The sequence below is a fragment of the Meriones unguiculatus genome, chromosome 6 (assembly GCF_030254825.1).
Source record: "Meriones unguiculatus strain TT.TT164.6M chromosome 6, Bangor_MerUng_6.1, whole genome shotgun sequence".
NCBI classification, from domain to species: domain Eukaryota; kingdom Metazoa; phylum Chordata; class Mammalia; order Rodentia; family Muridae; genus Meriones; species Meriones unguiculatus.
In genome coordinates, this window is record NC_083354.1 from 11,386,881 (window position 1) to 11,409,328 (window position 22,448).

The 22,448-nt window shown below is 44.5% G+C and overlaps 2 protein-coding genes across 2 annotated transcripts in view; both read left to right on the forward strand.

Moving 5' to 3' along the window:
* Window positions 1-1,039: 1,039 nt before the first annotated feature.
* LOC110552280 (large ribosomal subunit protein eL34-like) lies at window positions 1,040-1,448 on the forward strand. Its single transcript, XM_060386169.1, has one exon. The coding sequence runs from the start codon at window positions 1,066-1,068 to the stop codon at window positions 1,417-1,419; it is 354 nt and encodes a 117-aa protein (XP_060242152.1). The 5' UTR covers window positions 1,040-1,065; the 3' UTR covers window positions 1,420-1,448.
* A 12,843-nt stretch (window positions 1,449-14,291) lies between these two features.
* Lrrc1 (leucine rich repeat containing 1) overlaps window positions 14,292-22,448 on the forward strand; it is a 121,971-nt gene continuing 113,814 nt past the window's right edge. The window contains exon 1 of the mRNA XM_021643446.2: window positions 14,292-14,700. Coding sequence (XP_021499121.1) covers window positions 14,542-14,700 — 159 coding nt within the window. The 5' untranslated portion in view covers window positions 14,292-14,541. The remainder of the gene's footprint in view (window positions 14,701-22,448) is intronic.

Consider the following 22,448-nt stretch of genomic DNA (forward strand, 5'->3'; position numbering starts at 1 on the left):
GGTTTAGCCCATTCTCATCATGGTGGAAAACATGGCAGCATGCAGGCAGACATGTTGCTGGAAAAGGGGCTGAAAGTTCTGTGTCTGAAGCCAGAGACCTTAGAAGTGAAAGTGACATTAGGCCTAGCATGAGCCCGTGAGACCTCAAAGCCTGCCCCCACAGTGACTGCCACACCTACTCCAACAAGGCCACAACTCCTAGTGGCACTCCTATGGACCAAGTATTCAAACACATGAATCTGTGAGGGCCATTCCTATTTATCCCACCATGATTATGTAGGTGTGTGTATCTTATGGTGACTGTATGGCACACATATGGGGTGATGGTAGAAGCCAGAAGAGGGAATCTGCCAACCCTAAGTTTAAGTTGCAAGCAGTTGTGAGCTAACTGACATGGGTGCTAAGAATGGAATTCAGGTCCTCTGGAACAGCAGCAGGTTCTCTTAACCACTGAGCATCTCTCCAGCCCATTAATATAGTTTAAACAGAAGAAAAGAGAAGAAACTTTCAAGTTACAAATTCCCTCACCAGAACAGTTTTTAAATCACTTTTTCTAAAGGTTAATGTGAAAAATGTATCCAATAACTGGTCTTTACTTCTGTTTAGAGTTGTATCAGGTCATTCTACTATAACATTATTTAATACTCTAAATTATGTTGCTATGCATAAAGTATGGTTTTGGAAAATCATTAGGTTCTTTTATATGCAAAATCCTTATTAATTTAACATTATGCTGATCATGTCTAGCATAATGTTATGCTAGATATAACATTAGGTCACTCTCCCTACACTTTAATATGGACATCATTGGTCTAGATTGAGAACAATGATGTCCATATTAAAGTGTAGGGAGAGTGACCTAAGATACACCTACAAGGTTTCTGGTATTTTATTTTGTACAACATGGTTACTCTTTCACCTTTCCCCTGCCCACCTCTAACTCCCCCACTGCTCCTTATTGGCTGTGTGATGCTTATCTTCTAAGGCTCATAAATCACCTCTAATTTAGCAGCTTAAAAAAAACACACACTCCTCTTCCGGGAACGGTGCTTAGAGGCACTCAAAATGGTCCAGCGTTGGACATATCGTCGTAGGCTCTCCTACAATACAGCCTCTAACAAAACTAGGCTGTCTCAAACCCCTGGCAACAGGATTGTTTACCTGTACACCAAGAAGGTTGGGAAAGCACCTAAATCTGCCTGTGGTGTGTGCCTGGGCAGACTTCGAGGGGTTCGCGCTGTGAGGCCTAAAGTCCTTATGAGACTGTCAAAGACAAAGAAGCACGTCAGCAGGGCCTACGGTGGTTCCATGTGTGCCAAGTGTGTACGCGACAGGATCAAGCGGGCTTTCCTTATTGAGGAGCAGAAAATTGCTGTGAAAGTGTTGAAGGCACAAGCACAGAGTCAGAAAGCAAAATAAACATGGAGCTTTTTTAAGTAATTAAAAAAAAAAAAAAAAACCACACACATCACCTCAAGTTCTCTGTGGTCTGGGATCTCAAAACAGCTTCACTAGCTGGTTTGGGGTGACCATTTTAGGAAGTCATAATCTGGATGTTAGCTGAAGTTACAGTTGTCTCAGGCTTTAGGGAGGGAGAACTTTGCAAGTTCACTGGTGCCCTGACATGGGCAGGAATCTGCTGCTAAGATAAATCATGAGGTCGCTCCACAGGCTGTCTCAGGAACATGCTGGCTTCCCCCAGAGCAGTGAGTCCAAATGACAGGGAATGAACACTCAAAAGGAGAGCCATCTCTTTCTAATTGAATTTCAAGAGTGACACCCATTGTTATCTTCTTTGTTAGATAGGAGACAATACACCCACCCAACACTTACATGAAGGAGTAATACAACAGCATAAGCACTAACAGATCAATGCATTCCCAGCACCCCACACCCACAGAGATCACTGGGACCATGCCAGGTCTATGCCACATGATTTACTCCCACGGAGGTAGCTTTGGATTGTGATCCCACTAATCCTGTCGCATTACTCTGTATAGAAAAAATAGTTCTGTCTTCATAAGTGAAATTTAGCTACTCGGGGCAGATCAGGATTGCTATCATGGATAATGAGCTACAGCAGGAATCAAGCTGCAACACAAGTCACACAGCAATCATGACAGTCACGCTGTGCTTCGCATTATCTTACTAGCTTTCAGCCCCGTGTGCCTCTCCACGCACTGCTATGCCTTTCCTTTGATCCAGTTTGTTTTTTTTTTAAAGCCATTCTGGTTTGGCTGTCTGCTTGGTACATTTTCTACTTCCTTCTCCCGTCAGTACACACAGACTTCCTTCCTTCCTGAGGGAATGTCAAAGGGAATTGTCATGTTGGCAGTCCCATGGAAATAAAAATGCCACTTCTCACCCCTACACCCGGCGGGAAACGTCAATTAGTGGACTCCAGCCACCTCCTGTGAGCAAAGGTCCTCGCTCTGGTTTGTCTACTTTCCCCTTTCTCCTGTTGGCTTCCTATGGCACTATTTGGTGGCATTAACGTGCAAACCTGAAAACATTGAGAGAAATGGATCAAATAGAATCTGTGCATTCAGGTTTAAAATAAGAATTGTATAATTACTAGAGTATGTGTAGTAGAATATATATATATATATTTATGCATATATATATATGCATAAAATACCTATTACAAAAACTTGTTTTGGAACATAACTATTAACACATGTGTTTGCTATCAATATTCCCGGTGTGACCAACAAAGAAGGTGTAGGTATTTTCTGGTTTTCATTTCTATGAATTATGGGTAACCTACTTTATTAAGCTTTTGTTTAATTATGGAGGTGTCCACAACTGCCAACCATTCTCAACAAAGTCTATTTTCACATAATACCTTTTCGGTAAAATAAAAAGAAATGAGAAGCCAAATAAGCGGATAAGGAAAAGAGGATGAGGAGCCGTGGGCATGTGGGATATTCTGAGGTAAGTGGGCTTGACTGTAACGGTTATTTTGGGAAGTAGGGAAAATGTGATAATGGAAGAGCGCAGGGTGGGGAGAGGGAGGGAGGGGCCGACTGAGAACTGAGAATGTATGTGTTTGCAGGGTGGGAAGTGAACAGAGTGGGATGTGGACTTCCTGCTGTTTACAGGTGTTGAATGTCTTAGCAGAACATTTCGAAGAAAAATCAGTCACCCAGAGTTTCCGGGGCCTTTATCCTCATCTGCTCCAGCTGGAGGTGAGACACCAAGGCATCAAAGAGGTCAAGCCTCTAAAATCCATGATGTTCTGTGGTAAAACCAGGACGCAGTCTCACTGAATTCCAGTTTCGGGTGCTTTGAATCACAATTATATTTCATATTCTGGACAAAAATTGTTTCTTTTATTGAAAAATATGATGTTGCATTTTCCACATTACATAAGATACTTTAAATTTGAAATAACTTCCTTATATTTTGTGAATAGGCAGGTATTAGGATGGTATGCCTTTAATGTGAATCTTCCCCAGTTATGGGCATGCAGTGTGTCTCAGAGAAAGTAAAACCCCTAGATGAAAGTTCTCAAGCTGTTTAGAATTCTTGGGTTGTTTCTGGTTTAATTTTCTCACTTAATTTTTTTTCAAACATAATATATTCAGGACTAAATATAGTTATGCTAATATAGTTATGGGTAGCTTTATGTATTATACATCTGCTTATAAAATTAAATGACACTTAATTTTCAGGAAAAATTCCATTTTGGTTGCATTAAAATAGCTATCCATTTTAGCCTTCAGTAAAGCCTTTTAGCATTCCCTGAGAGAGCAGGAATCAACTTCCCATTGAAATGTGGTCTAGGATGAGTTACCCATGCCTTTTGTTTGCTTAAAGCAGGATATGCTGACAGTGCAGATTTTGTGTCAGTTGATTCATTTAGAGAGTTCAATAATATCAGATACTGATGTTTTCAGCAAACCCTCCCGCTTTCAACTGACAGTCACGCTGTCAGTTGATGGTTCCAGTAGAATTAATTTTTAAGAAGTGTGTTTGTTTATTAGCTACTCATAGGTTAGCTACAGCAAACTGATAATCTCTAAAAAGATTGCTCCCTTGTGTTTTGTGGAAAGAAAATGGTAAAGATTTGTTAGTTCTTCCAGGCAAGATGGCAGCTTAAAAGGCACCTTTGTGCCATTGAGTAAAAGAGAGGGGTCAGGTTAGAAAAAAACAGACCAGGTTCATGATAGAAAATGCAGAAGAAGAAAGAAATAAAGTGAGGTGACACCTTTCCTAAGAAGCGGCCAGTGTGACAGCTGACTGGTACTGCCTGCCCTGGGCTCTCATTTGCAGTAGCTGCCAGGGAGCGATTCTCCCCTCCCAGACACTGGCACTATAGCAACAGCGAGCTGGAGAGATACTTACTGGGCTATGAAGACAAGACTGGGCCCTGCCTGCACCATGGACCAAGAGACATGAAGCCAGCGCAGGCTGTGGAGATAGAGATAGGACAGAGGCACAGAGATCTGAAGAGTTCCTCTGTCCGGGCCAGTGGTAACGGTAGTACTGCCATTATTGTCTGGCTGAGCAGCAACAGGCCAGGCTGGGAAATGCAACAGTGAACCAGGCACTGTCTCACTGAAGGGAGAAATGCAGTGCTGACCTTGGCGCTGTGTTGCTGATAAGGAAGGATACATCCCTGAACTTGGCACTATCTCATTGATGGGGAGGAAGACACAGCTGAGCTGCCTGGAAGAGGCTGTGAGGCGACTCCCTTCAACCTGTTAAAGTGACTGTGGCATGTGCAACGTGCTCCAGGTTTCCAGCTTTGTGAGTTGTCACCCACACTGAGAGGTACTTTGGTGATGCATCTGTCTTTGAGTCATTTCATCCCCAATAAACCTCATTGGTTCACTAAGCCGGACTCTGGTGGATATACGTTGGTGTGTTGGCAGTTTCCTGTTTGGGGTGTGAGGATGTCTGTTCATGCCTTTCCAGGAATAGTGCCACACAACGCCGTGATGCGTGCATGCACGCACACGTGCGGACTCACGAATTCTCAAAAAATCATTTGCAAACCAAATTCAAGAAAACATTGAAATGATTCTACTTCACGACTGAGTTTGTTTCAGCTGGGGATGCAAAAAAAAGTTGTACACACACAAATCAATACATTTAACACAGCTTATGAATACATTGACAGACACAATTACCCCCCAAGAGATGCAAAACAACAACAACAACAACAACAACAACAACAACAACAAAACTTATGATAAAGTTCAACATCCTTTCATAATAAAAGCCCCAAGAAAACTAGGAAGGGACTTTACCTCAATTTAATAAAGCCTATTTATGATAAGCCAATAGCCACTATACTGCTAAATGAGAAAAGTGAGGACATTCCTTCTAAAATCAGGAATGTCACAAGGTACACAATCTTTCTGCTTGAGTTGTTTGAAGTCTTAGCTAGAGCAATAGGACAAAGAAAGAAATAACGTGGATACTGCCAGGAAAGGAAGAGGCTAAATCATACCTGATCGCAGACAACATGAGCCTATATTTAAAAGACCCCAAAGACTCCACTGCACGACTCCTGCATTTAATAAACAGTGTCAGCAAAGTAGCAAGTCATAAAAGCACACAAAACCAAGTGCCTTTTTCTGTATATCACGACAAAATTGTTGAGTAAGAAATCATGAAAAAAATCCTATTCACAATAGCATGAAAAATTAACTATGAGCACACCTTATAGACATGAAAGAGCTCTATGATGAAAACTGAAGTAGACCCCAGAAGATGGAAAGACCTTCCATGCTCACAAATTGGTAGAATTAATATCCCATACACGGTTTATATTACCAGAAGTTGTCTACCAGTTCAATGCAATCACCATTAAAATTCCAATGATATTCTTAGTAGAAGAATTCATATGGGAACATACAAGACTGCAGTCCTAAGCAGAAGGAGCAATGCTTCGGGTCATGGTTAGCCTTTTCCACAAATGGTGCTTGGAAAACTAGACTTCCACATGTACAAAGAACGAGGCTCAATCTGTGTCTCTCGCCCTGCACAGAAATCAGTTCAAACTTGAGCAAAGATCTCAAATTAAAACCAGAATCTCTATAATTAGCAGAGGAAAACTTTTCAACACACAGGCGAAGAATGGACTTTTTGAAAACAATGTCAGCAACACAGGTAATTATCCCAAGAATTGGTGGATAAAATTTCATGAAACTAAAATGTTTTCGCGGAAGAAAAGAAATCATCAGTAGAGCGACATGATAGCCTACAGAATGGGAGAAGATCTTTGCTAGTTTACACGTCTACTAACGCGTTGATATACACATCTTCATTGTTATTATAAAGAACTCCAAGAGCTGCCCACCCCCAACATGCCATCCAGTAAAGCCACGGGCAAGTGGATATAACTGACAGTTATCAAAGAGAAAAATGCAAATGGCCAGTAAATATTTGAGAAAAAGCCTCCAGTGTCCTTCGCCAGCAAGGGAAAGAAGTGCAAATTAAAACTGCTTTGTGAATTCCTCTCAGCCCAGTCAGAATGTCTGTCAAGCAGCTAAGTGAGCTTGTAGGATGGCCTCTGCGAGACAGTTTGGAGGGGAAGTACCTGGGCTCTCAGTCAAGCTGCTGTGTTTCTGTTTGCACTGCATCACTGCCTTTCTTACCACCATTGGCCAGGCCACTACCTGGGTGGGATTCAGAGGAAAGTCTCCTTCTTGCTTTGCAGCTTCCCCAATAGCCCAGCAGCCTGCTCTCTACCCTCTCCACCCTCAGGACAGCCCACGAAGAAGTGCACAGACCCAAAGGGAGTGGCCACAAACACAGGGGCTTTTACAGTGGCTCTGATCCGGTGTGAAACAGATGAGTACAGAATCCCTGTGTGGAAACCTTACCTGTACCGGCTGCAACAAAAGTCCCTCATCCTCAGAGGAGTGCCTGTAAGTGTGAGGCCCAAACCAGAGCAAGGTATTATCAGACAGAGTATCACCACCTGATCTCTACAGAAGCAGCTGGCCAGCTGTTACGTTTTACCAGAGGGAGTGGCCTCATTTAGAAAGAGTCAACAGCAACTAAAGCATTCATTTTAGCTTAAGATTTTCAGGTCGAAGTAGACACAGAAGCTCTACTATCAGGGGAAGTATTTTCAGGGAGAGCGGATCCTATGATCTGTGACTGGTGGCCTGATTACTCTCTATATTGAAACCAAGGTAGTGGAACGCATTGCCAAGATGGTGACAAATCCAAACTGTGAGCACAGAGGATACACAACCATAAAAAAGCGCCAGCTTTCGGAAAACACATGGCTGCCCTGACAGAGAAACGTAACAGAGGTGCTAAAGACCAGGGTAGTGTGTCATGGATTGCTACATTCTGAGAATCAGGCTAGCATGAGCACCTACCACCTACCTGTCAGGTCTCATTACATAGGGAGAGAAATGCGGATTGTAATTTTGATATTCGTCAGCAGTGATCTAAGGTCATTCCAAATAGCTGTCATGAAAGCACAAGAAGATGTGGGACTTGGACCCAAGTATGCTCAGGAAACCACACACTGCCAAGTGGCCAGTTGTGGCTGACAGGGAGATAGCATCTAGTGGTCCTGATCCTGACAGACTGTATTTCAGTTAGTGACCCTAACTGTAGATTTCAAAACGGCTTTTGACAGAGATGGTGAGAAAAATAAATATTTCTGTCCATTCATGAAGATATCGATGCTATCACTTGTGATCTTAAACTGGACATCGGGATTTGCCAGTTCAGTACCTTTGTCTACCTTGGCTTCCTAGTGTCTACCAAAACTATGGATCTTGATGAGGACTGGAAGCCCTTCCCAAAAATCCAGACTGCTACCACCAGCTCACTGCAAAGCCCTCTGGTACCTCATGGAGTTCTAAACAGGGTGACCCTTCATGAGAAGGAGAATCTGATGGGTACAGATAATGTTAGGATTGTGTTTGGTCCAATCCTTATACGATCAATGCAATGGCTAAACAGTGGTGTCTGTTTATCCTCAATGAGGACATTTTACTTTAAATTTTTAATTTGAGGGGGAAAGAAATATTTTATAGATAAAGGAATGTTTTATAGTAAGAAGACTCTGTTAGCTGATTTATTATTATTATTATTATTATTATTATTTGGGTTAGGGGTTTGGACAAATATCCAGCTGTAAGTGGAGGAACTGTCTGTCATTACTATAGCCCAGCTCAGCTGTCCCTGAGAAACAGTGACACACATTCATGTCCCAGCCATCCTCAGTGTCTGTCCTGGTAAGGGAAACTTACTCTGTTACATCATTACCCCTACCTGGTAAGGGAACCTCAGACCTCTGTCTGCATCGCCTTTTGGTCTCAGGTGGTCTCCGGTTGTTCCCCGGCATGTTCCCCAGTGTGTGCTGTGTTGGCGATGTGTTTGGTGTCCATGCTGTTGATTTGTGATACTTGCACAAACACAGTGCGCAAGAAGTGTCATTCTCAAGCCATTTGCTTCTCCATATAAGAGCACCCCATTATAAGGCCCCAATAATATCTGCTTATTCGGTTCGGCCAGACTGTGAAAGCGTAAAGACAACTGCTATCACCAGCAGATGTCATAAAATGCAACCTGAAAATAGACTCAAAAGCAGGAAAGGAGAGTGTCCTCGGGCTGAAGCAACACACAGGTCCATTCACCCCAGAAAGGGAAGCCACAACAGACCCAGTAATCATGGCACCCAAGCTCTACTTGGTGAGCCAGTGAGTTTTTTACTGGGGTTACTAAGAGGAGTATGGGTGGGAGGTTCCTTATAGGTGAAGGGATGACTTCAAAGCAGCTACTTCCTCCAAAAGCCCACCTCAGGCCTGGTGACACCTCAAAAAAACTGTAACCCTGGAGCTCTGTACAACTTACAAGCCCACCTCTGAGCTTGGCTGGCATGCCTTCCTCTCCAGCTTCTGAACAGTTAGTTCAGGGAGCTTCAAGAAGGTTTCAACGTTTCTCTTTCCAGACAGCAGGATGTTTGCTTACTGCCTTTTTGTCCACCTCGAGGGAATGTTTTCATTCAGAGGAAACTGAGTTCTACAAGGGAAGGAAGGACGGGAGTCGGATGGCATCAACAGAAAATAAAATATAAACAGAAGATGTAAGTACAACAGAAAATAAACAACAGAAAACAGAAGAACAACAATCTCTGGACTATCTTGAGTGTAAATGTGATAAACATTTGGATAGGAAAACAAGGAAAGGGGCCAGGGTAATGGCTTAGCGGGTAAAGGCACCAAGCCTGATAACCTGATTTGTCAAACTCAAGTGTGAACACATGTAAGTGTGTGTGCACGATTGCATGCACACACACATAAATGTCATGTCCATAAAAGCCAAAGGAGGAGAGAAGAATTTAAGCACCAATTGGAAATAGGAGACTTCAGGTAGTGGCCTTGCTTCTGATTATAAATAGATTGAATTCTAAACAACTCATTTGAATTCAATAGGTTCTCAGGTTTCTGAATGGTTTGAATGTCTTGTATTCTAGTCTCTGGAAAAAATATTTTTATATACAAATTTGGGGAAGCACGATTAAAGTCTGAGAGTTTTATTAAAGGTGCCTTGGGGTTTTATGCAAATTGAGCTGTTTTCTCAGTGTCCAGCTTTGCGTATGATTTGATTAGCTTTTTGATCTGTATATACATCCTCAGAGGGTCACTCCTGTATCCTTTACAAGATGAAAAGGTCAGCCTCTTGATAGATTTTCTAGATTAGGAAAAATGACCCTCTCTCCTATTATAGTTTATATCTTGATATCATTCCTGTGACAACAGCCTTTCTTCCAGGAAGACTCCAAGCTCTGCCCCACTCCCTTTGTTTCCCAGAAAAGTAACCCAGTGCCTGGCATATGGCAGATACTTGGTAACCACCTACCATAATTCCCAGCCTGGGATTTAATTTACAACTGCCAGTAGGATACATTTACCTCTATTTTATCTGTAGGTGTGTCTCTGTGTGTCTGCGAGCGCATCCTGGCACTCCAGTCTGAGGCTAGAAGAAGATATCAGGTTCCCTGTCTCTTATTCTTCCGTATTCCCTTGAGACAGGATCTATTACTGAACCTGGATCTTGTTGGTCTTTTGGCTAGGCCGGCAAGCCAAAAAGCAAGGACAAAAGCAAGCTGGGGCGGTTAGAGGCATGTGTAGCCAAGCTTGGATTTTATATAGTTGCTGGGCAGCCAAACTCAGGTCTTCAAGTTTGTGTGTGTATCACATGCTTGTAGCCACTCAGCAATCTTATTTGTTAATTTAGTAACAGATAAACAATCTTATTTGTTAACCAGCAGCTTATTTGTTAATTTGAAAATCGAACATATTCATATATACATCTCATATAGTTAAAGGCTGCTGCTTTAAGTAGATCATTTTGTGAGTTTAATAAATGCACACATGTACGTAACTGCAACTCAAATAGTTTCATCACTTCCCCACTTCTCTCCAGCCATTTGCCATTTATGGCCCTTTTCCATTTTCATGCAAACCAGCTGCATGCAGCCACTGATTTAGGTTGTATCATTTTATATTAGTTTTTTTTTTCTTTTCTTTTCTTTTTAAAGAATTCTATGTTACATAATACTGTACAAACTTTTTTATGGATATTTTGATATATTTATTTATTAACATGTAGTAATTTATTTCCCTTTATCATTGAGTTCTGTTCCATTATTTTGGTAAGCTACGTTTTTAATCTTGGTGAATATTTAGTTATTTCAAGATTTTGACTAATATTAATAAAACTAGTTTGTGTGTGTGTGTAAAAATACCAAGAAGTGGAATAGCTGGATGATTAGGGCAGACATGGAAAATTCAAATTGTTTTGAATGTTGGTTTCAACATTTTACTTTCTTGTCAGCAATGCTTGAGGTTCTGTTACACTGTATTTTTATTAACACTTTGGATTTTAAGTGGTTTTGTTTTGTTTGTTTTGTTCCAGTGGCTAGATGGTAGTATTTCACTCTCATTTTAAAATTTACATGCCTGGACTCCTGAATTCCCAGTCATTTCCATCTTACTGGCTGCCACTTGGATTTGCAGTTTAAAAATGTAATGATTATACCATTCAGCAAAAAGTTAGGAATTAAAATAACAAATCATTATTCGAGCCTTTTTTTTCTCACTGTGGTAAGGGACATCTTGTTCTTACTTGGATTTCTGGTATCTAGCATGTGTCTGGTGATTAATGTGCACATTTATCAATTATCTATTGTTATGGAGTAAACTGTTCTGAGTTATGTAAGAATGCACAATCAGTAAACCAGGGAAAGCAACCCAATAGGCAAGACTTTTTCCCATCACCTTTGCCTCAGTTCCTGCTTTGAGTTCCTGTCCTCACTTATCCCAGGGTGTGGATTGTGGTCCTGACATTCAAGCCAAACAATCCCTCATCTCCCACTCTCGGTTGTCAACTTTACACAAGGTGGAGTCATCCACAAGGAGCAATTCTCAGCTGAGAAAATGCCTCCATCAGACTGACCTGTAGGCAAGTCTGTAAGGCATTTTCTTTTTTTTTATATATATAAAATTTTATATAAATACCTTTAAATAATGTACACTAAAACTATTTTTTAAATTTTTTTTTTCAATGCAGTTTATTCAGGAACCTTGAACAATCTTCTGACCCTGGGGAAAGCCAGCCCACAGCTTAAATAGCCTCTAGGTAGCCAACCCCAGCGTGCCATGTGGGCAATGCAGATAGGTCCACATACATGGAAGCAAGCCAGATCCTTGGCCTTAGCCAAATGTGGTGTTGTTTGTGACAGAGAGCACTCACCATCAGGAAGGTGGAAGGCGGAAACCAGCTCCATCTTTAAGGCACGGCATTACGCAGCTCTCTGCAGTTCCCCCTTTTTGTTTTAGATGCATCAGGCAAGAGTAGAGGTCTGATCTCTGATATTAGAAATAAATTGGGACTTTGTACTGATGTTCATTTAGGTGTCATCCACCCAAAGAGCATCAGACCCGTCTGATACCTTTTTCTCAGAGGCGGGACCTGAGGCATCAACCCGCATGCAATCAGACATGCTCTTCTCTGGGTCGAAAGCGGCTGACCCTGAGTGCAGTGCTTAGCCTCGCATCCTGAGCGTAACATTTTAGCTTTTTATGGTAGCCAACCATGCTTGGGGAGACTGTCCTGCTTCAATGGCTGTAAAGGCCTGAATGGTCATGGCTGTATTACACTGTTGTGAGACTCTAATCTTGCATATATACCACAGGCAAACCAAGGAGACCAACACCAGAAGGCCTGCTAACGCTCCCATGCCCGCCCATTCCTTCAGATGATTCATGGCTGCAGCAATCCATGATGATAATCCTGTGGCTAGTCCTGCCTCCACTCTGGTAGAATTTACCGTGACAATGGCCACTCTCAGCTGCTCCTTCGTAGTATCGAATTCTCCAGTCCAATTACCTAAAATATAGCTAGACAATTGTTTAGGGCATTTTCTTGATTATTAAAGTGGGTTATATAAAAAAGCAAGTTGAACAAGCCAGGAGGCAGCATTTCTTCACCACCTTTGTTTCCGTTTCTGTCTCCAGCTTCCCATCCTGCTTGAGTTCCTGCTTTGGCCACCTACAAGGATGGACTGGAAATGTAAGCCAAACAAACGCTTTCCTCCCCAAGATGCTTTTTGTCGTGGTGTTTACCACACCAATAGTAAACTAACTAGAACACAGAGTTGGCTCAACACAAATCTGGCAGTTAAGTCATGTGGACTGTGGTAGTTTTCAGGATCTGCTTTTTAGAAGGCGACGGTGTTTTTTGGAAATAAGACGACACATGATCACAAGCTCAGAGAGGCATAAGGAACCCTTATTCAGGAAGGAATAAGTAAAAGAACAGACATATAAAAACACACTTATCACTTATTAAAGCAATCTAGTGTGAGTATCTCTAAAAATGAACATTAAATTGAAGCCAGGTTTCTCTAATTTTTTTTAAAGTGGTTGGAAAGCCCGAAAAGTTAATGACGTATCTTCTTGAATGTCTCAATCAGGAACCAGAGCTTTCCATGGGAGGTGGCGGAAAATGGGCTTTATACACCCTTCTGGAATGCAAGAATGAAGGAGGAGGGGAAGCTCAAAGTCCTCCTCAAGAATGCAGGAATCAAGTCAGCAAAACGGTGAAGGGCAGACTGGCAGGAACTAGGCTCTAACTATCAAGTCTAAGCTTTAATCCTGAGGTAGAAACAAAAGCCATTCCCTCCCTCACCAATTAAGACAAAAAGGCCCTCTGATAGAGGTGAAATGATTATTCGTCCCTTCCCCTCTCCACCTGGGCAAAGTGCCCTGTGCTGTTAGAAGCACCGAAAAGACAATGAATAAAGTTTCAGCGCAAACTTTGCCTTCGTCACTATGCTCAGTTTTCAGTCTTCTGCATAATATAAATTTGGTGACTCCGGATTTGAGTGGTGGGAGCACAGGGCTTCCGCTATGGGGTAAAGAGGCACGAGAGAGCCTTGTAACAGTCCATCGTTACAGTGTCTGGCTAACACCAAATCAAATGAGTTCATGAAGGAGTGACTGGTTCTTCTGAGAGCACTGACTGTGAAGAAAGGAGAAAAGGGGTAGTTCAAGCGTCTGGCTGTGGCAAAGGGAGAGTCATTCCCTCCCTCCCCCAAAACTACTACTTGGGTTGCCATCTCCCTTTTGTGAAGGAGCCCGGTGCTGTCAAAGTAATACAGGAGCCAGGCTTTCTGGACCAGTTCCTGCTCCACTTCCGCACAACATCTGGCCAAGGTAGAACCCGCCGAGAAGCACCTTTGCCAACTCCTTTCTTCTGGGAGCATCTTTTAGAAGATTTGGGAGACCCTGACACTCATACTTTCGATGGCACCGGTTAGGGGGTGACGCTCACATCTGAGTCCTGTTAACTGAAGATGCTCTCAGGTCACAGAGTGTGTGGGGACGCAGGGCAGAGGGGGAGCGAGCGCTGCGTGCGTGGGAAAGCCAGAACCGGCCTCCCGCTACCCCGCGCTCTGGGCACGCGGCGAGGCGGTACTTCCTGACCCCGGAAGAGAAAGTTGTTTTGGGGAAGGGGAGCAAGGAGAAGAGGAGGCACGGTGAGTAAGACTAAAACTCCGAAGTTGTTCTGCTCGCCCTGGCCTGCGGTCCGGGTCCTCCTCAGTTCCCTTCTGGGCCGCGGCTCACCCCAGAGTCCCAGGCTGGGTTAATCCCCGCGGGGGGAGGGGACCTCAGAAGCCCCATCTTCCCCGACCCTCCCGGGGTCTCCAGGAAAACCCGGAGCGGAGCATCCCCGGCAGGGACACGCCCTCCGCGCGCGGCCGTGCGCGCATGCCCAGTGCGCGGCCGTCGCGAGTAGGAAGCGGAGCCCGGCGGAGAGGGGAGGTGGGAGGGGACGCTGTGGCGGTGGCGGAGGCGCGGAACGCGGCGAGGGTTCCCGCGGCTTCCTCGGGGCGTTCGGGTCGGTGCAGCCTTTGCGAGGCGCGAGCGAGCCTGGGGCCAGCAACGAGCGCGGAGCGGGCCGCGGGCGGGGAGCGGCGGGGCGGCCGGGCGGAGCGGGCTCCCAGCCCCGGGCTCCGCGGCTCGGGACGCGGCTCCGGCGGCGGCGGGGGCGGCGATGTTCCACTGCATCCCCCTGTGGCGGTGCAACCGTCATGTGGAGGCCATCGACAAGCGCCACTGCTCGCTGGTCTGTGTCCCCGAGGAGATCTACCGCTATGCCCGCAGCCTGGAGGAGCTGCTCCTGGACGCCAACCAGCTCCGGGAGCTCCCCGAGGTAAGTGCCCGGCTCACCTGGCGCGGCGGCGGCGCCCGCGCGCCCCTCCGCAGGCTGCTTCGCTCTGGGGGACCCCGGGCTGCGGGCCACCGCGGCCACCCCCAGCCGCCCCTGTTCCTCCTTGCTCCCCCCGGCCCCATCCTTCGAAGAAAGTTATCATTATTAATATATATATGTATATATATATATATTTTAAAAAACTTCATTTATACCCGAAGACTTGGTATTTAGCAAGTTAGTTACTTGGCGAAGGGAGAGACGTTCCGGTTCACTGAGTGGCTTAGATCCACGTCTGGGAGCTAACGCCGGTTGGGTGAGAAGCCAGGTAGCCTACACTGTTCCCAGCTGAGGGCCACCGCGCGCCCCAGTACGCCCCGGGGGGCCGATCGGCTGCTGGTGGCCCTGAGCGCCGCCTCTCTTAAGGCTGAAACAGGTCCCGGAGGGCATTGGGAACTGGCAGCGCGAAAGTTAGCCTCTGTATCTTGGTATCTGTAAGGAATGTGCTCCCGGCCTTATCTCGGTGGGCTGTGCCCTGTGGAGATGGCGCTCTGTCGGCTCCAGTGGCCCCGTGGCGGCATTGGGGTGCTGGGCAGGAGGAGAGCTGGTGCAGGTGCCCAGGTTCCCGCCGCTGGGGCACTGCGTTCGTGGACCTGTTGCGTGGTTGGAACTGCGATGAACGTCCGTAGTGGCTCCCTCTGCCAGTCAGCCTCGCTGCTGCCTACAGAGCTCGCTTGAGTCCGTCCTGTCACTGATGCCCGTACCTATTCAGAGTTGTTTACAAAAATTAATCATCTGCCGGACCGAACTTGGCCAGTGACAGACACTGATTGTGCTCTTCCGAGGGTCCGGACGGGGTTAGACTCTGAACTTTTAACTCTTGAATTTGCTTCAGGACTTGAGCTTTAACTGTTGAAGAGGAAGCATCCCTAACCCAGGTGTGTGTAGGAAGTAAGCCTGTGGCCATACGAAGGTGCAGGAAATGGAAGACTGCTGGGAGGCGGGGAGAGAGAGAGCCTAAAGGCCTGAGCCTTGGAATGCAGATACCTTGTTTGTCCTTTGGTAACGCTAATGCCCTGTCAGCTTCAAAGAAACTCTGCTCAGATGTCTGGTTTGTTGGAACACGGACTGATAACGATCTCCAGGGCTGACAGTTTAGAAAATCAGAACTGTGTTTTTTTTCAACATCTCAAGTGATGTTCATCTTGAATTAACTTTCCTTGGTTCCCATGGCCTCTTCTGAGAGGAATCACAGAGATGACCCTCACTAGGATCTTTGCAGAGCACCCCCACACCACCCCTTCATTTAATTCAATAGAAAAACCATCCAGTTCCCTCAGGCATGTATTACTTTGCAGGCATAATCTGGTTTTTAGCTTCACTCTGTTTTACTTAAGTGGTAAGCTCATCCCTTTAAGTTGTGTAATTGTTGAAATGTAGCAAATGTTACTTAACCCTTTTCGAGGTATTTGAAGTGACATTATTAAAAGACCTAGTAAAAAGCTCTTGACTGTAAACTTCCCAGTGCTTTTCGTAGTATTTGTAAAAACTCTTGACTGTAAATTTCCCAGTGCTTTTTGTAGTATTTGTGTCTTGTTGTGGGATTGGAAGGTTTCTTTGGGTTGGATCGGCTTTTCAGTCCCTTCTGCAGCTTTGTTAGACTTTCTGTAATGCTGGAGAGTTTTGCCTGGCATAGGAGATTGAGAGTTTTGGAAGTGTCAGTTATTTCTACAGATGGCAAATGACAACTCAGAAGCTCAAAATAAGGCCTGGTGGCATTTTGTAAATACAGTAAATAAACGTTGCAAAGCCAAAGGATGGCCTGCCTTATTGGTAAGCATTGCTCCAAGAGCCTTAAATCAGGGTCTTGTAGCCTGGATTCCCTGTCTTATTTCACCCAGACTGTTGGGTTTGTACATGCCAGACAGGAACGACTGCTTTGAAAGCCTGTTTGTTTCTTTCGGTCTTTTCTTGGGCTAGCCATTGTTGGTGTTTGAGATCAGTGTATCTCATTACTGTTGCTCACTGGTGCGCCGGGCCTCCAGCTCCGAGCTCCCGTCTCCTCACCGCCGTATCACCACTTTCGATGGAAAGCTTCAAAGGTTCATAGTGCGGTCGTGGCCATTCCAGCTGTATGTTTTATTGCCTATAATTTGGGAGCACAGGCCAGGAGGGAGGCCCGCGCCCTCTACCTGAGCAACAGGCTTTGGGATAATGATAGGCACCTCCTCTCCACCGAACAGCCCACAACCTCTCATTTGCTCCAACATTTTCATTTACAAATTGAGACGCAGAACTGCAGCGATTTTTCTCAGGGCTGTGCACCTCGTTAGGTGGATGCAGTCTCCGGCCGCCTCCATTTATTGACGTGTTAGACAGCTGCACTCATGGTGAGCACGTAGGATGCATCTGGCCCACTCTGTTTCTCACGTCCATCAAACCATTAGCTGTTTAGTCCCTCCTTTCTGGGTCACGTGGTTTAAACTTGGCCTTGTCAAACATTTACTGAGGTTACCATTACTTCCTAGTTATTAGGAAAATAGAGATTAAAGAAGCTATGATTCTTATGAGCTGGTCCCAGCCTTGTGGAGAGGCTGTTGACTTAAATACAGATGCTGCCAGTATGGGGTGGGGCGGGTACCTCATTTCCTCAGCCTACTTCCCAGCCACAGACCATGTTGGTAACTTACCTAGTCCACTGCCTCAGAAGCCGTTCAGCGTTGTGGTGACTTCTCAACAATGCAGGTTAAGGGTCAGGCCCCTCATCTTGAGCTTGCCTTTCGTTGGGTGACAGTCGTTCTGTCTGCTGCCTCTGCCTTCCCTAGATTCTTTTGGTATCTACACTAACAATCTTGCTTTCACCTCCTTGAAATGCCTTCATGCTTTTGTTCTCTCCTGTAAGCACAGAGCCCCACGCTCAGTAGGTCTTGTTCAGTAAACAGTTACCTTTCTAGAATTTTCTGTTGTCTCCTCTTAGCCTTTAGTTAATCTTTTGTTGCTTGCCCAGTGGAAAGATTTCAGACCCCCCCCCCACTCCCATCATTCTTTCTTATATCCTGGCTTATTTGTTTTCTAGTTTTAGAGCACTTATCATGACCTAAGCTCAAACCATTTATGTTTATGTGTTCCTTGTCTGTCTACGCAGCTAAATCATTACCTCCATGAGGGCAAGCGTGTTCATGGTTGAACCCAGGCCACTATGTGGTACATTGCGGGTCTTGAGGTGCGTGTTGCGTAAATGTGTCCTCATGTTGACATCAGAAGGCTGCCTTACCTTCTTGCCCATCATAATTCCCCTTCCTGTGGCCTGAAACTAGTAAGTCATCTCTTTTCGTTCAGAATCACTTGTCTTTCCATGGAATGCTTTGTCCACAGTCTCTCTTGCATTAGAAAAGACTTGTCCACCTTTGAAATAATTCACATACGCTGTGAACATTTGTCTGGAATGTGAGTTCAGTTTCTGCCCCTGTAGCTTGCTCTGGCAAGGGGCTGTCATCCCCACTCAGAACAAGTTAGCCATGTTTCAGTTAGGTCTTCTCTTTGGAAGTGGTGTTTCTCCCCGCAGTTCCATTTCTGAGGGATGGGGCTCCATTTTTCCTGTCTCCAACTTTGATTTTCCATGGCCTTTTTGTTGTTGTTGTTGTTTTTTCTCTTCTCTGAATGTCTTCTTTTCTTCCAGTCTCTCATACCTTCTTTCTTGGTTTCACTTGGATTCATATGGACTTTTGGCCATCTTTTACCAAAGCTCTTTGGACCTTGTCTTGAAGGGACAGTGGGGCTCATATGTTGGATATAGATAGTTCAAGATAGGATTCTGTCTCTTGGATGCTCTCCTCTAGCCTTAATTTCTGCAGATGTTAGAGTACTGCTTGCTTTATAGGGTTAGTCTGACGATTTAGAAGATCAGTATAAGGCCAAGAAAACCTGTGGCAAGAACTACTTATTAACTACTTATTAGAGTGTTTCTTAACTGACATTTAGAGCGTCCCTCCTCCCTTTAAGGAGTTTGCTAAACCCACATTAAGTTTTTGATATTATTTTCAGCAATTAAACACAGAAATACACTCACGCACACACACACACATCCTATACCTTCTAGATGACTTTATGAACAAGTAATCATTGCTTAGCTTTCTCTGAGCACTCTTTTTATTGTTTATAGCTAGTGAGGGAAGAGTAGATGTGGCTGCATGAGTCAGGTGATGGCTGACAATCTACTGTACTTCATTAAAGAGGAAAGATGGGGAGCGGGGGGGAGGTAACAGCTTCTGGTGTAGTTGCTCAGAGTTAAAACCCAAGGACCTGTGCCTGGTTAATATTGTTTACTATACCGTGAGCAGCCTTGTGGCACCTACACAGTCAGCCATTGCTCTTTACCGTCAAGGTACTGTTGAGGTCTCCTTTCTTGTCTTTATTGGATTTGCAGAGTTGTTTCACTGTATAGTTATGTAAAAGCTAAGGCATAGGATGACACACCTATATGCTTAAATGGGTGTATAATAAAAACAGCTCAATTATTCAATAAAAGACCAATTACACATTTAAGGACTCTGAATGCTTAGAGCAAAGGGGATTGAAAGGCATGTTTTCCCGCTGGAGCCACACATTTCTCAGGCTAGAGAAACAACAGTTCATTTCTCGGACATCCTACCGTTACTATACAATTTAGCACTTAATTGCTTTCTGATTGTTTTCTGTGTTGATTCACACCTTCCCCATAGGTTTCCTTGGTCCCTACACTTAAAGGTGAGAAAACCAAGCTAGAGACACTGGCAGTTTTCACAGGTTAGTGGAGATTAGAATCTAGGACGCACTTAGATAGTATCTGTGACATCTTTATTGCAGCCAGCCCTTACTAACTTCCAAACTTCTGGTAGGGTAGCTTCTTTACACAAATCATTTTTCTGACTCGGCATAACAGCCTATTGTAGCCATTAAAAATTCAGTTTTTCAAATGCATAAAAAGACTTAAGGAAGTTAAGAGGCATGGGAACATTGGACTCCCTGTCACCATGTGTGACCTACCTGGGAGGCCGGGAAGCCTGACCGTGGGGACATTTCGAAGCCTCTGTTTTGGAGGCTGTTACAGCTTTGAGGAGGTTCATACTTTTGGGGGGTATGAGAGGAAGTGTTAAGGTGGTGATTCAGAATAGATCAGAAAGAGGGAAGAAGAGCTTTGTGCACTGTTGAAGGTGTGGAGATGGAGGGGCCTTCACCACAGTGGAGATGAACTCTGCCCTGTTAGTGGAGGAGACTGTGGGTGGGCATCTTAGGAAGGTGGTTTCGGGGGTAGAGAGGATCATGCTGGGAGATGATGAGTCAGGAGCCCTTGCCTGGTGTAGTCACAGGAAGGATGGTGTGCGTGTAGGAAGAATAGGGACAAGGCGATGGGTATGAGTTTCTTTTGTTGGTGTATTTCTCTTGAGTATGGGGTGCCTTCATTCAACTAAAACATTGAATTTTTTATGTAGGCTTCTCCTTGAGCAGAAAATGGCCAGCCAGAGACGTTTTATTTCAGGCAAATAAAGGTGTCCCCATTGTGACTCCGGTAACTCCAAGGGCTTGTGTACATTTATGTGTGTGTACTGTGCCATGAACTTTCAATTTGGGGGTTAAGACACTGCTGACTTTTATAGAATGTCAACAGTACCAGTGGCGACAGGCGCAGGCGCGGAAGGGAGGGCTGCAGTGTGTGATGGGCAGCCGGGGAGTGCTGCAGTTGACTTTCTCGCTGTGCCTGTGGAGGTCACCGGTGAAGGTTGACAGTTGGAGGTCTCCACCCGAAGTACAGGGCTAGAAGTACGCTTGTCTTCTGCCACAAGATTCGCATGAAGGGTGGTGAAATCATGGGTCAGGCCTTGGTAAGTGCTCAGAAGCAGCCTCTGGATGTCCATTAACTTTCTCTTAGGTGTAATTTAGTGGACAGGAGTGGTAATTTACTGTTGCATGTGGTATTTTAGAAGATCTAATGGTACGTGTGTGTGTTTGTGTGTCTCTGTGTGTGTGTCTCTGTGTGTGTGTAGTTTAAAATACCCTGGGAGTCCTTGAAGGAAGCTTACCCCGATTAATGGTGAAGAGTTTACTTACGAAGGCTCTAACATCTAAACCCATTTGGGGGAAAATGGTACTTTTTGTTTCTAAGAGCACTGAGGAATAGATACACCACAAGGAATGGATTTGCCTATTTGGGTTGAAGGAGGTGTTGTATGTAATTATGGAGCACTCTAGGTGATTCCTTGATGGCATGGCTAGGTCGGACCACTTTGGCTCCATCTTCACACCCACTTCTTTGGAAAACAATAGTTAGGAGGAAGAATCAGCTGCTGTTGAGGTTGAGGGTTCTGGCTTAGACGGGTGGCTGTGAGGGTCAGAAGTGGCTTCCAGACCTCTGTTTGACTTGATTAGAAAATGCTGCCATACATCTCTGGGCTTCATGCTGTTACTCTGGCTGACTTGAGTATGGGCTGTGGTGTCATCTTTCTTTCTGATAATATTGATTTGTGCTCTGTGCTTGAAATAAAGAAGGAAAGAAACCCATTTCTTTTGTAGTGATATCACCCATTAATTGTTTTAGTTTTCCTTAAAAATAATTTTTGAACAAGAAATACTGGTTGTTAAGTTTGGAGCACAGGGTGGCATTTCAGTACATGTATACATTATAGAAGGATGAGCACAGACTCACCATTGACTTACATCTTTATCACTCATTCCTTCATGGTGGAAGCCCTTCCCTTTTATGTGTACGGGTATTTGCTTGCACCTTTATCTGTTGTACCACATATGTACCAGGAACTGCAGATGGTTGTGAATGAACATTTCAGTGTTGGGAATCAGCTCTTCCAGGGCCTCTGGAAGAGCAGCAAGTGCTTTTAACCACCAAGCCATCTCTCTAGCTCCCCAAACCCACTCTTAAAAGAACATATTCTTACCTCGCTACAGCAGTATGCCTGTAATGTTAGTACCTGGGAGGCTGGGCTAGGAGGTTTGGGAGCTTAAGGCCAGCCTGGGTTACATAGCAAGACCATGTATTAGAAAACAACATTAGCAAAATGAAAAAGAGGAAGAAGAAAGAAAAGAAAGGATTCTTAGGGATTTTGCTTTTCCCTTTATACATTGATTGTCATGTATTATCATTTAAACAAAATAGCTTTGCTGGGTGCTCTTTCTGCTTTCACACTGTTTCTTGGGCATTTTCCATATGAGTTTGCATTATGTAGGTTAACGTTGATGTAGCTTTCTGTTGGGTTTTACATCATCATTTTTAAAAGTTGTCCTCTTAATGATAGGTATTTAAACTGTTTTTAATTTTTTGCAGAGATGAACCAGGCTGGTTTAAATATGTTGCTATGGATTACGCTGTATGCTTAGGCAAATAGAGCCTTAAAAATGAATTTAAATATATATATATATATATATATATATATATATGGGTGAAACAGTGTGTGGCTTGCAGTTTCACTCCCAGGCTGCAGATTCTCCTCTAGAAGAGCCCCTGGGTAGTACCTAGTCAGCTCGTTAGATGTTTGTGCCAGATCTTTGGGAGAGTAGTATGTAATGTTTGCCTTCGAGGAACCAGCTAGTTAGGGAGAGAAGTTTAGCCTTCTGGAATTCCTGATGTAGATAAGTGCCCTTTGCGGGTGAAGACCAAGTGTTGTTGTGTGCCTGTGGAAGAGCTCTTTGCTCTGGCTTTCTCAGCACCTGAGCTCAGAGGACCTGAAAGTGGATGGGGTGTTGCAAGATGACACGGTGCT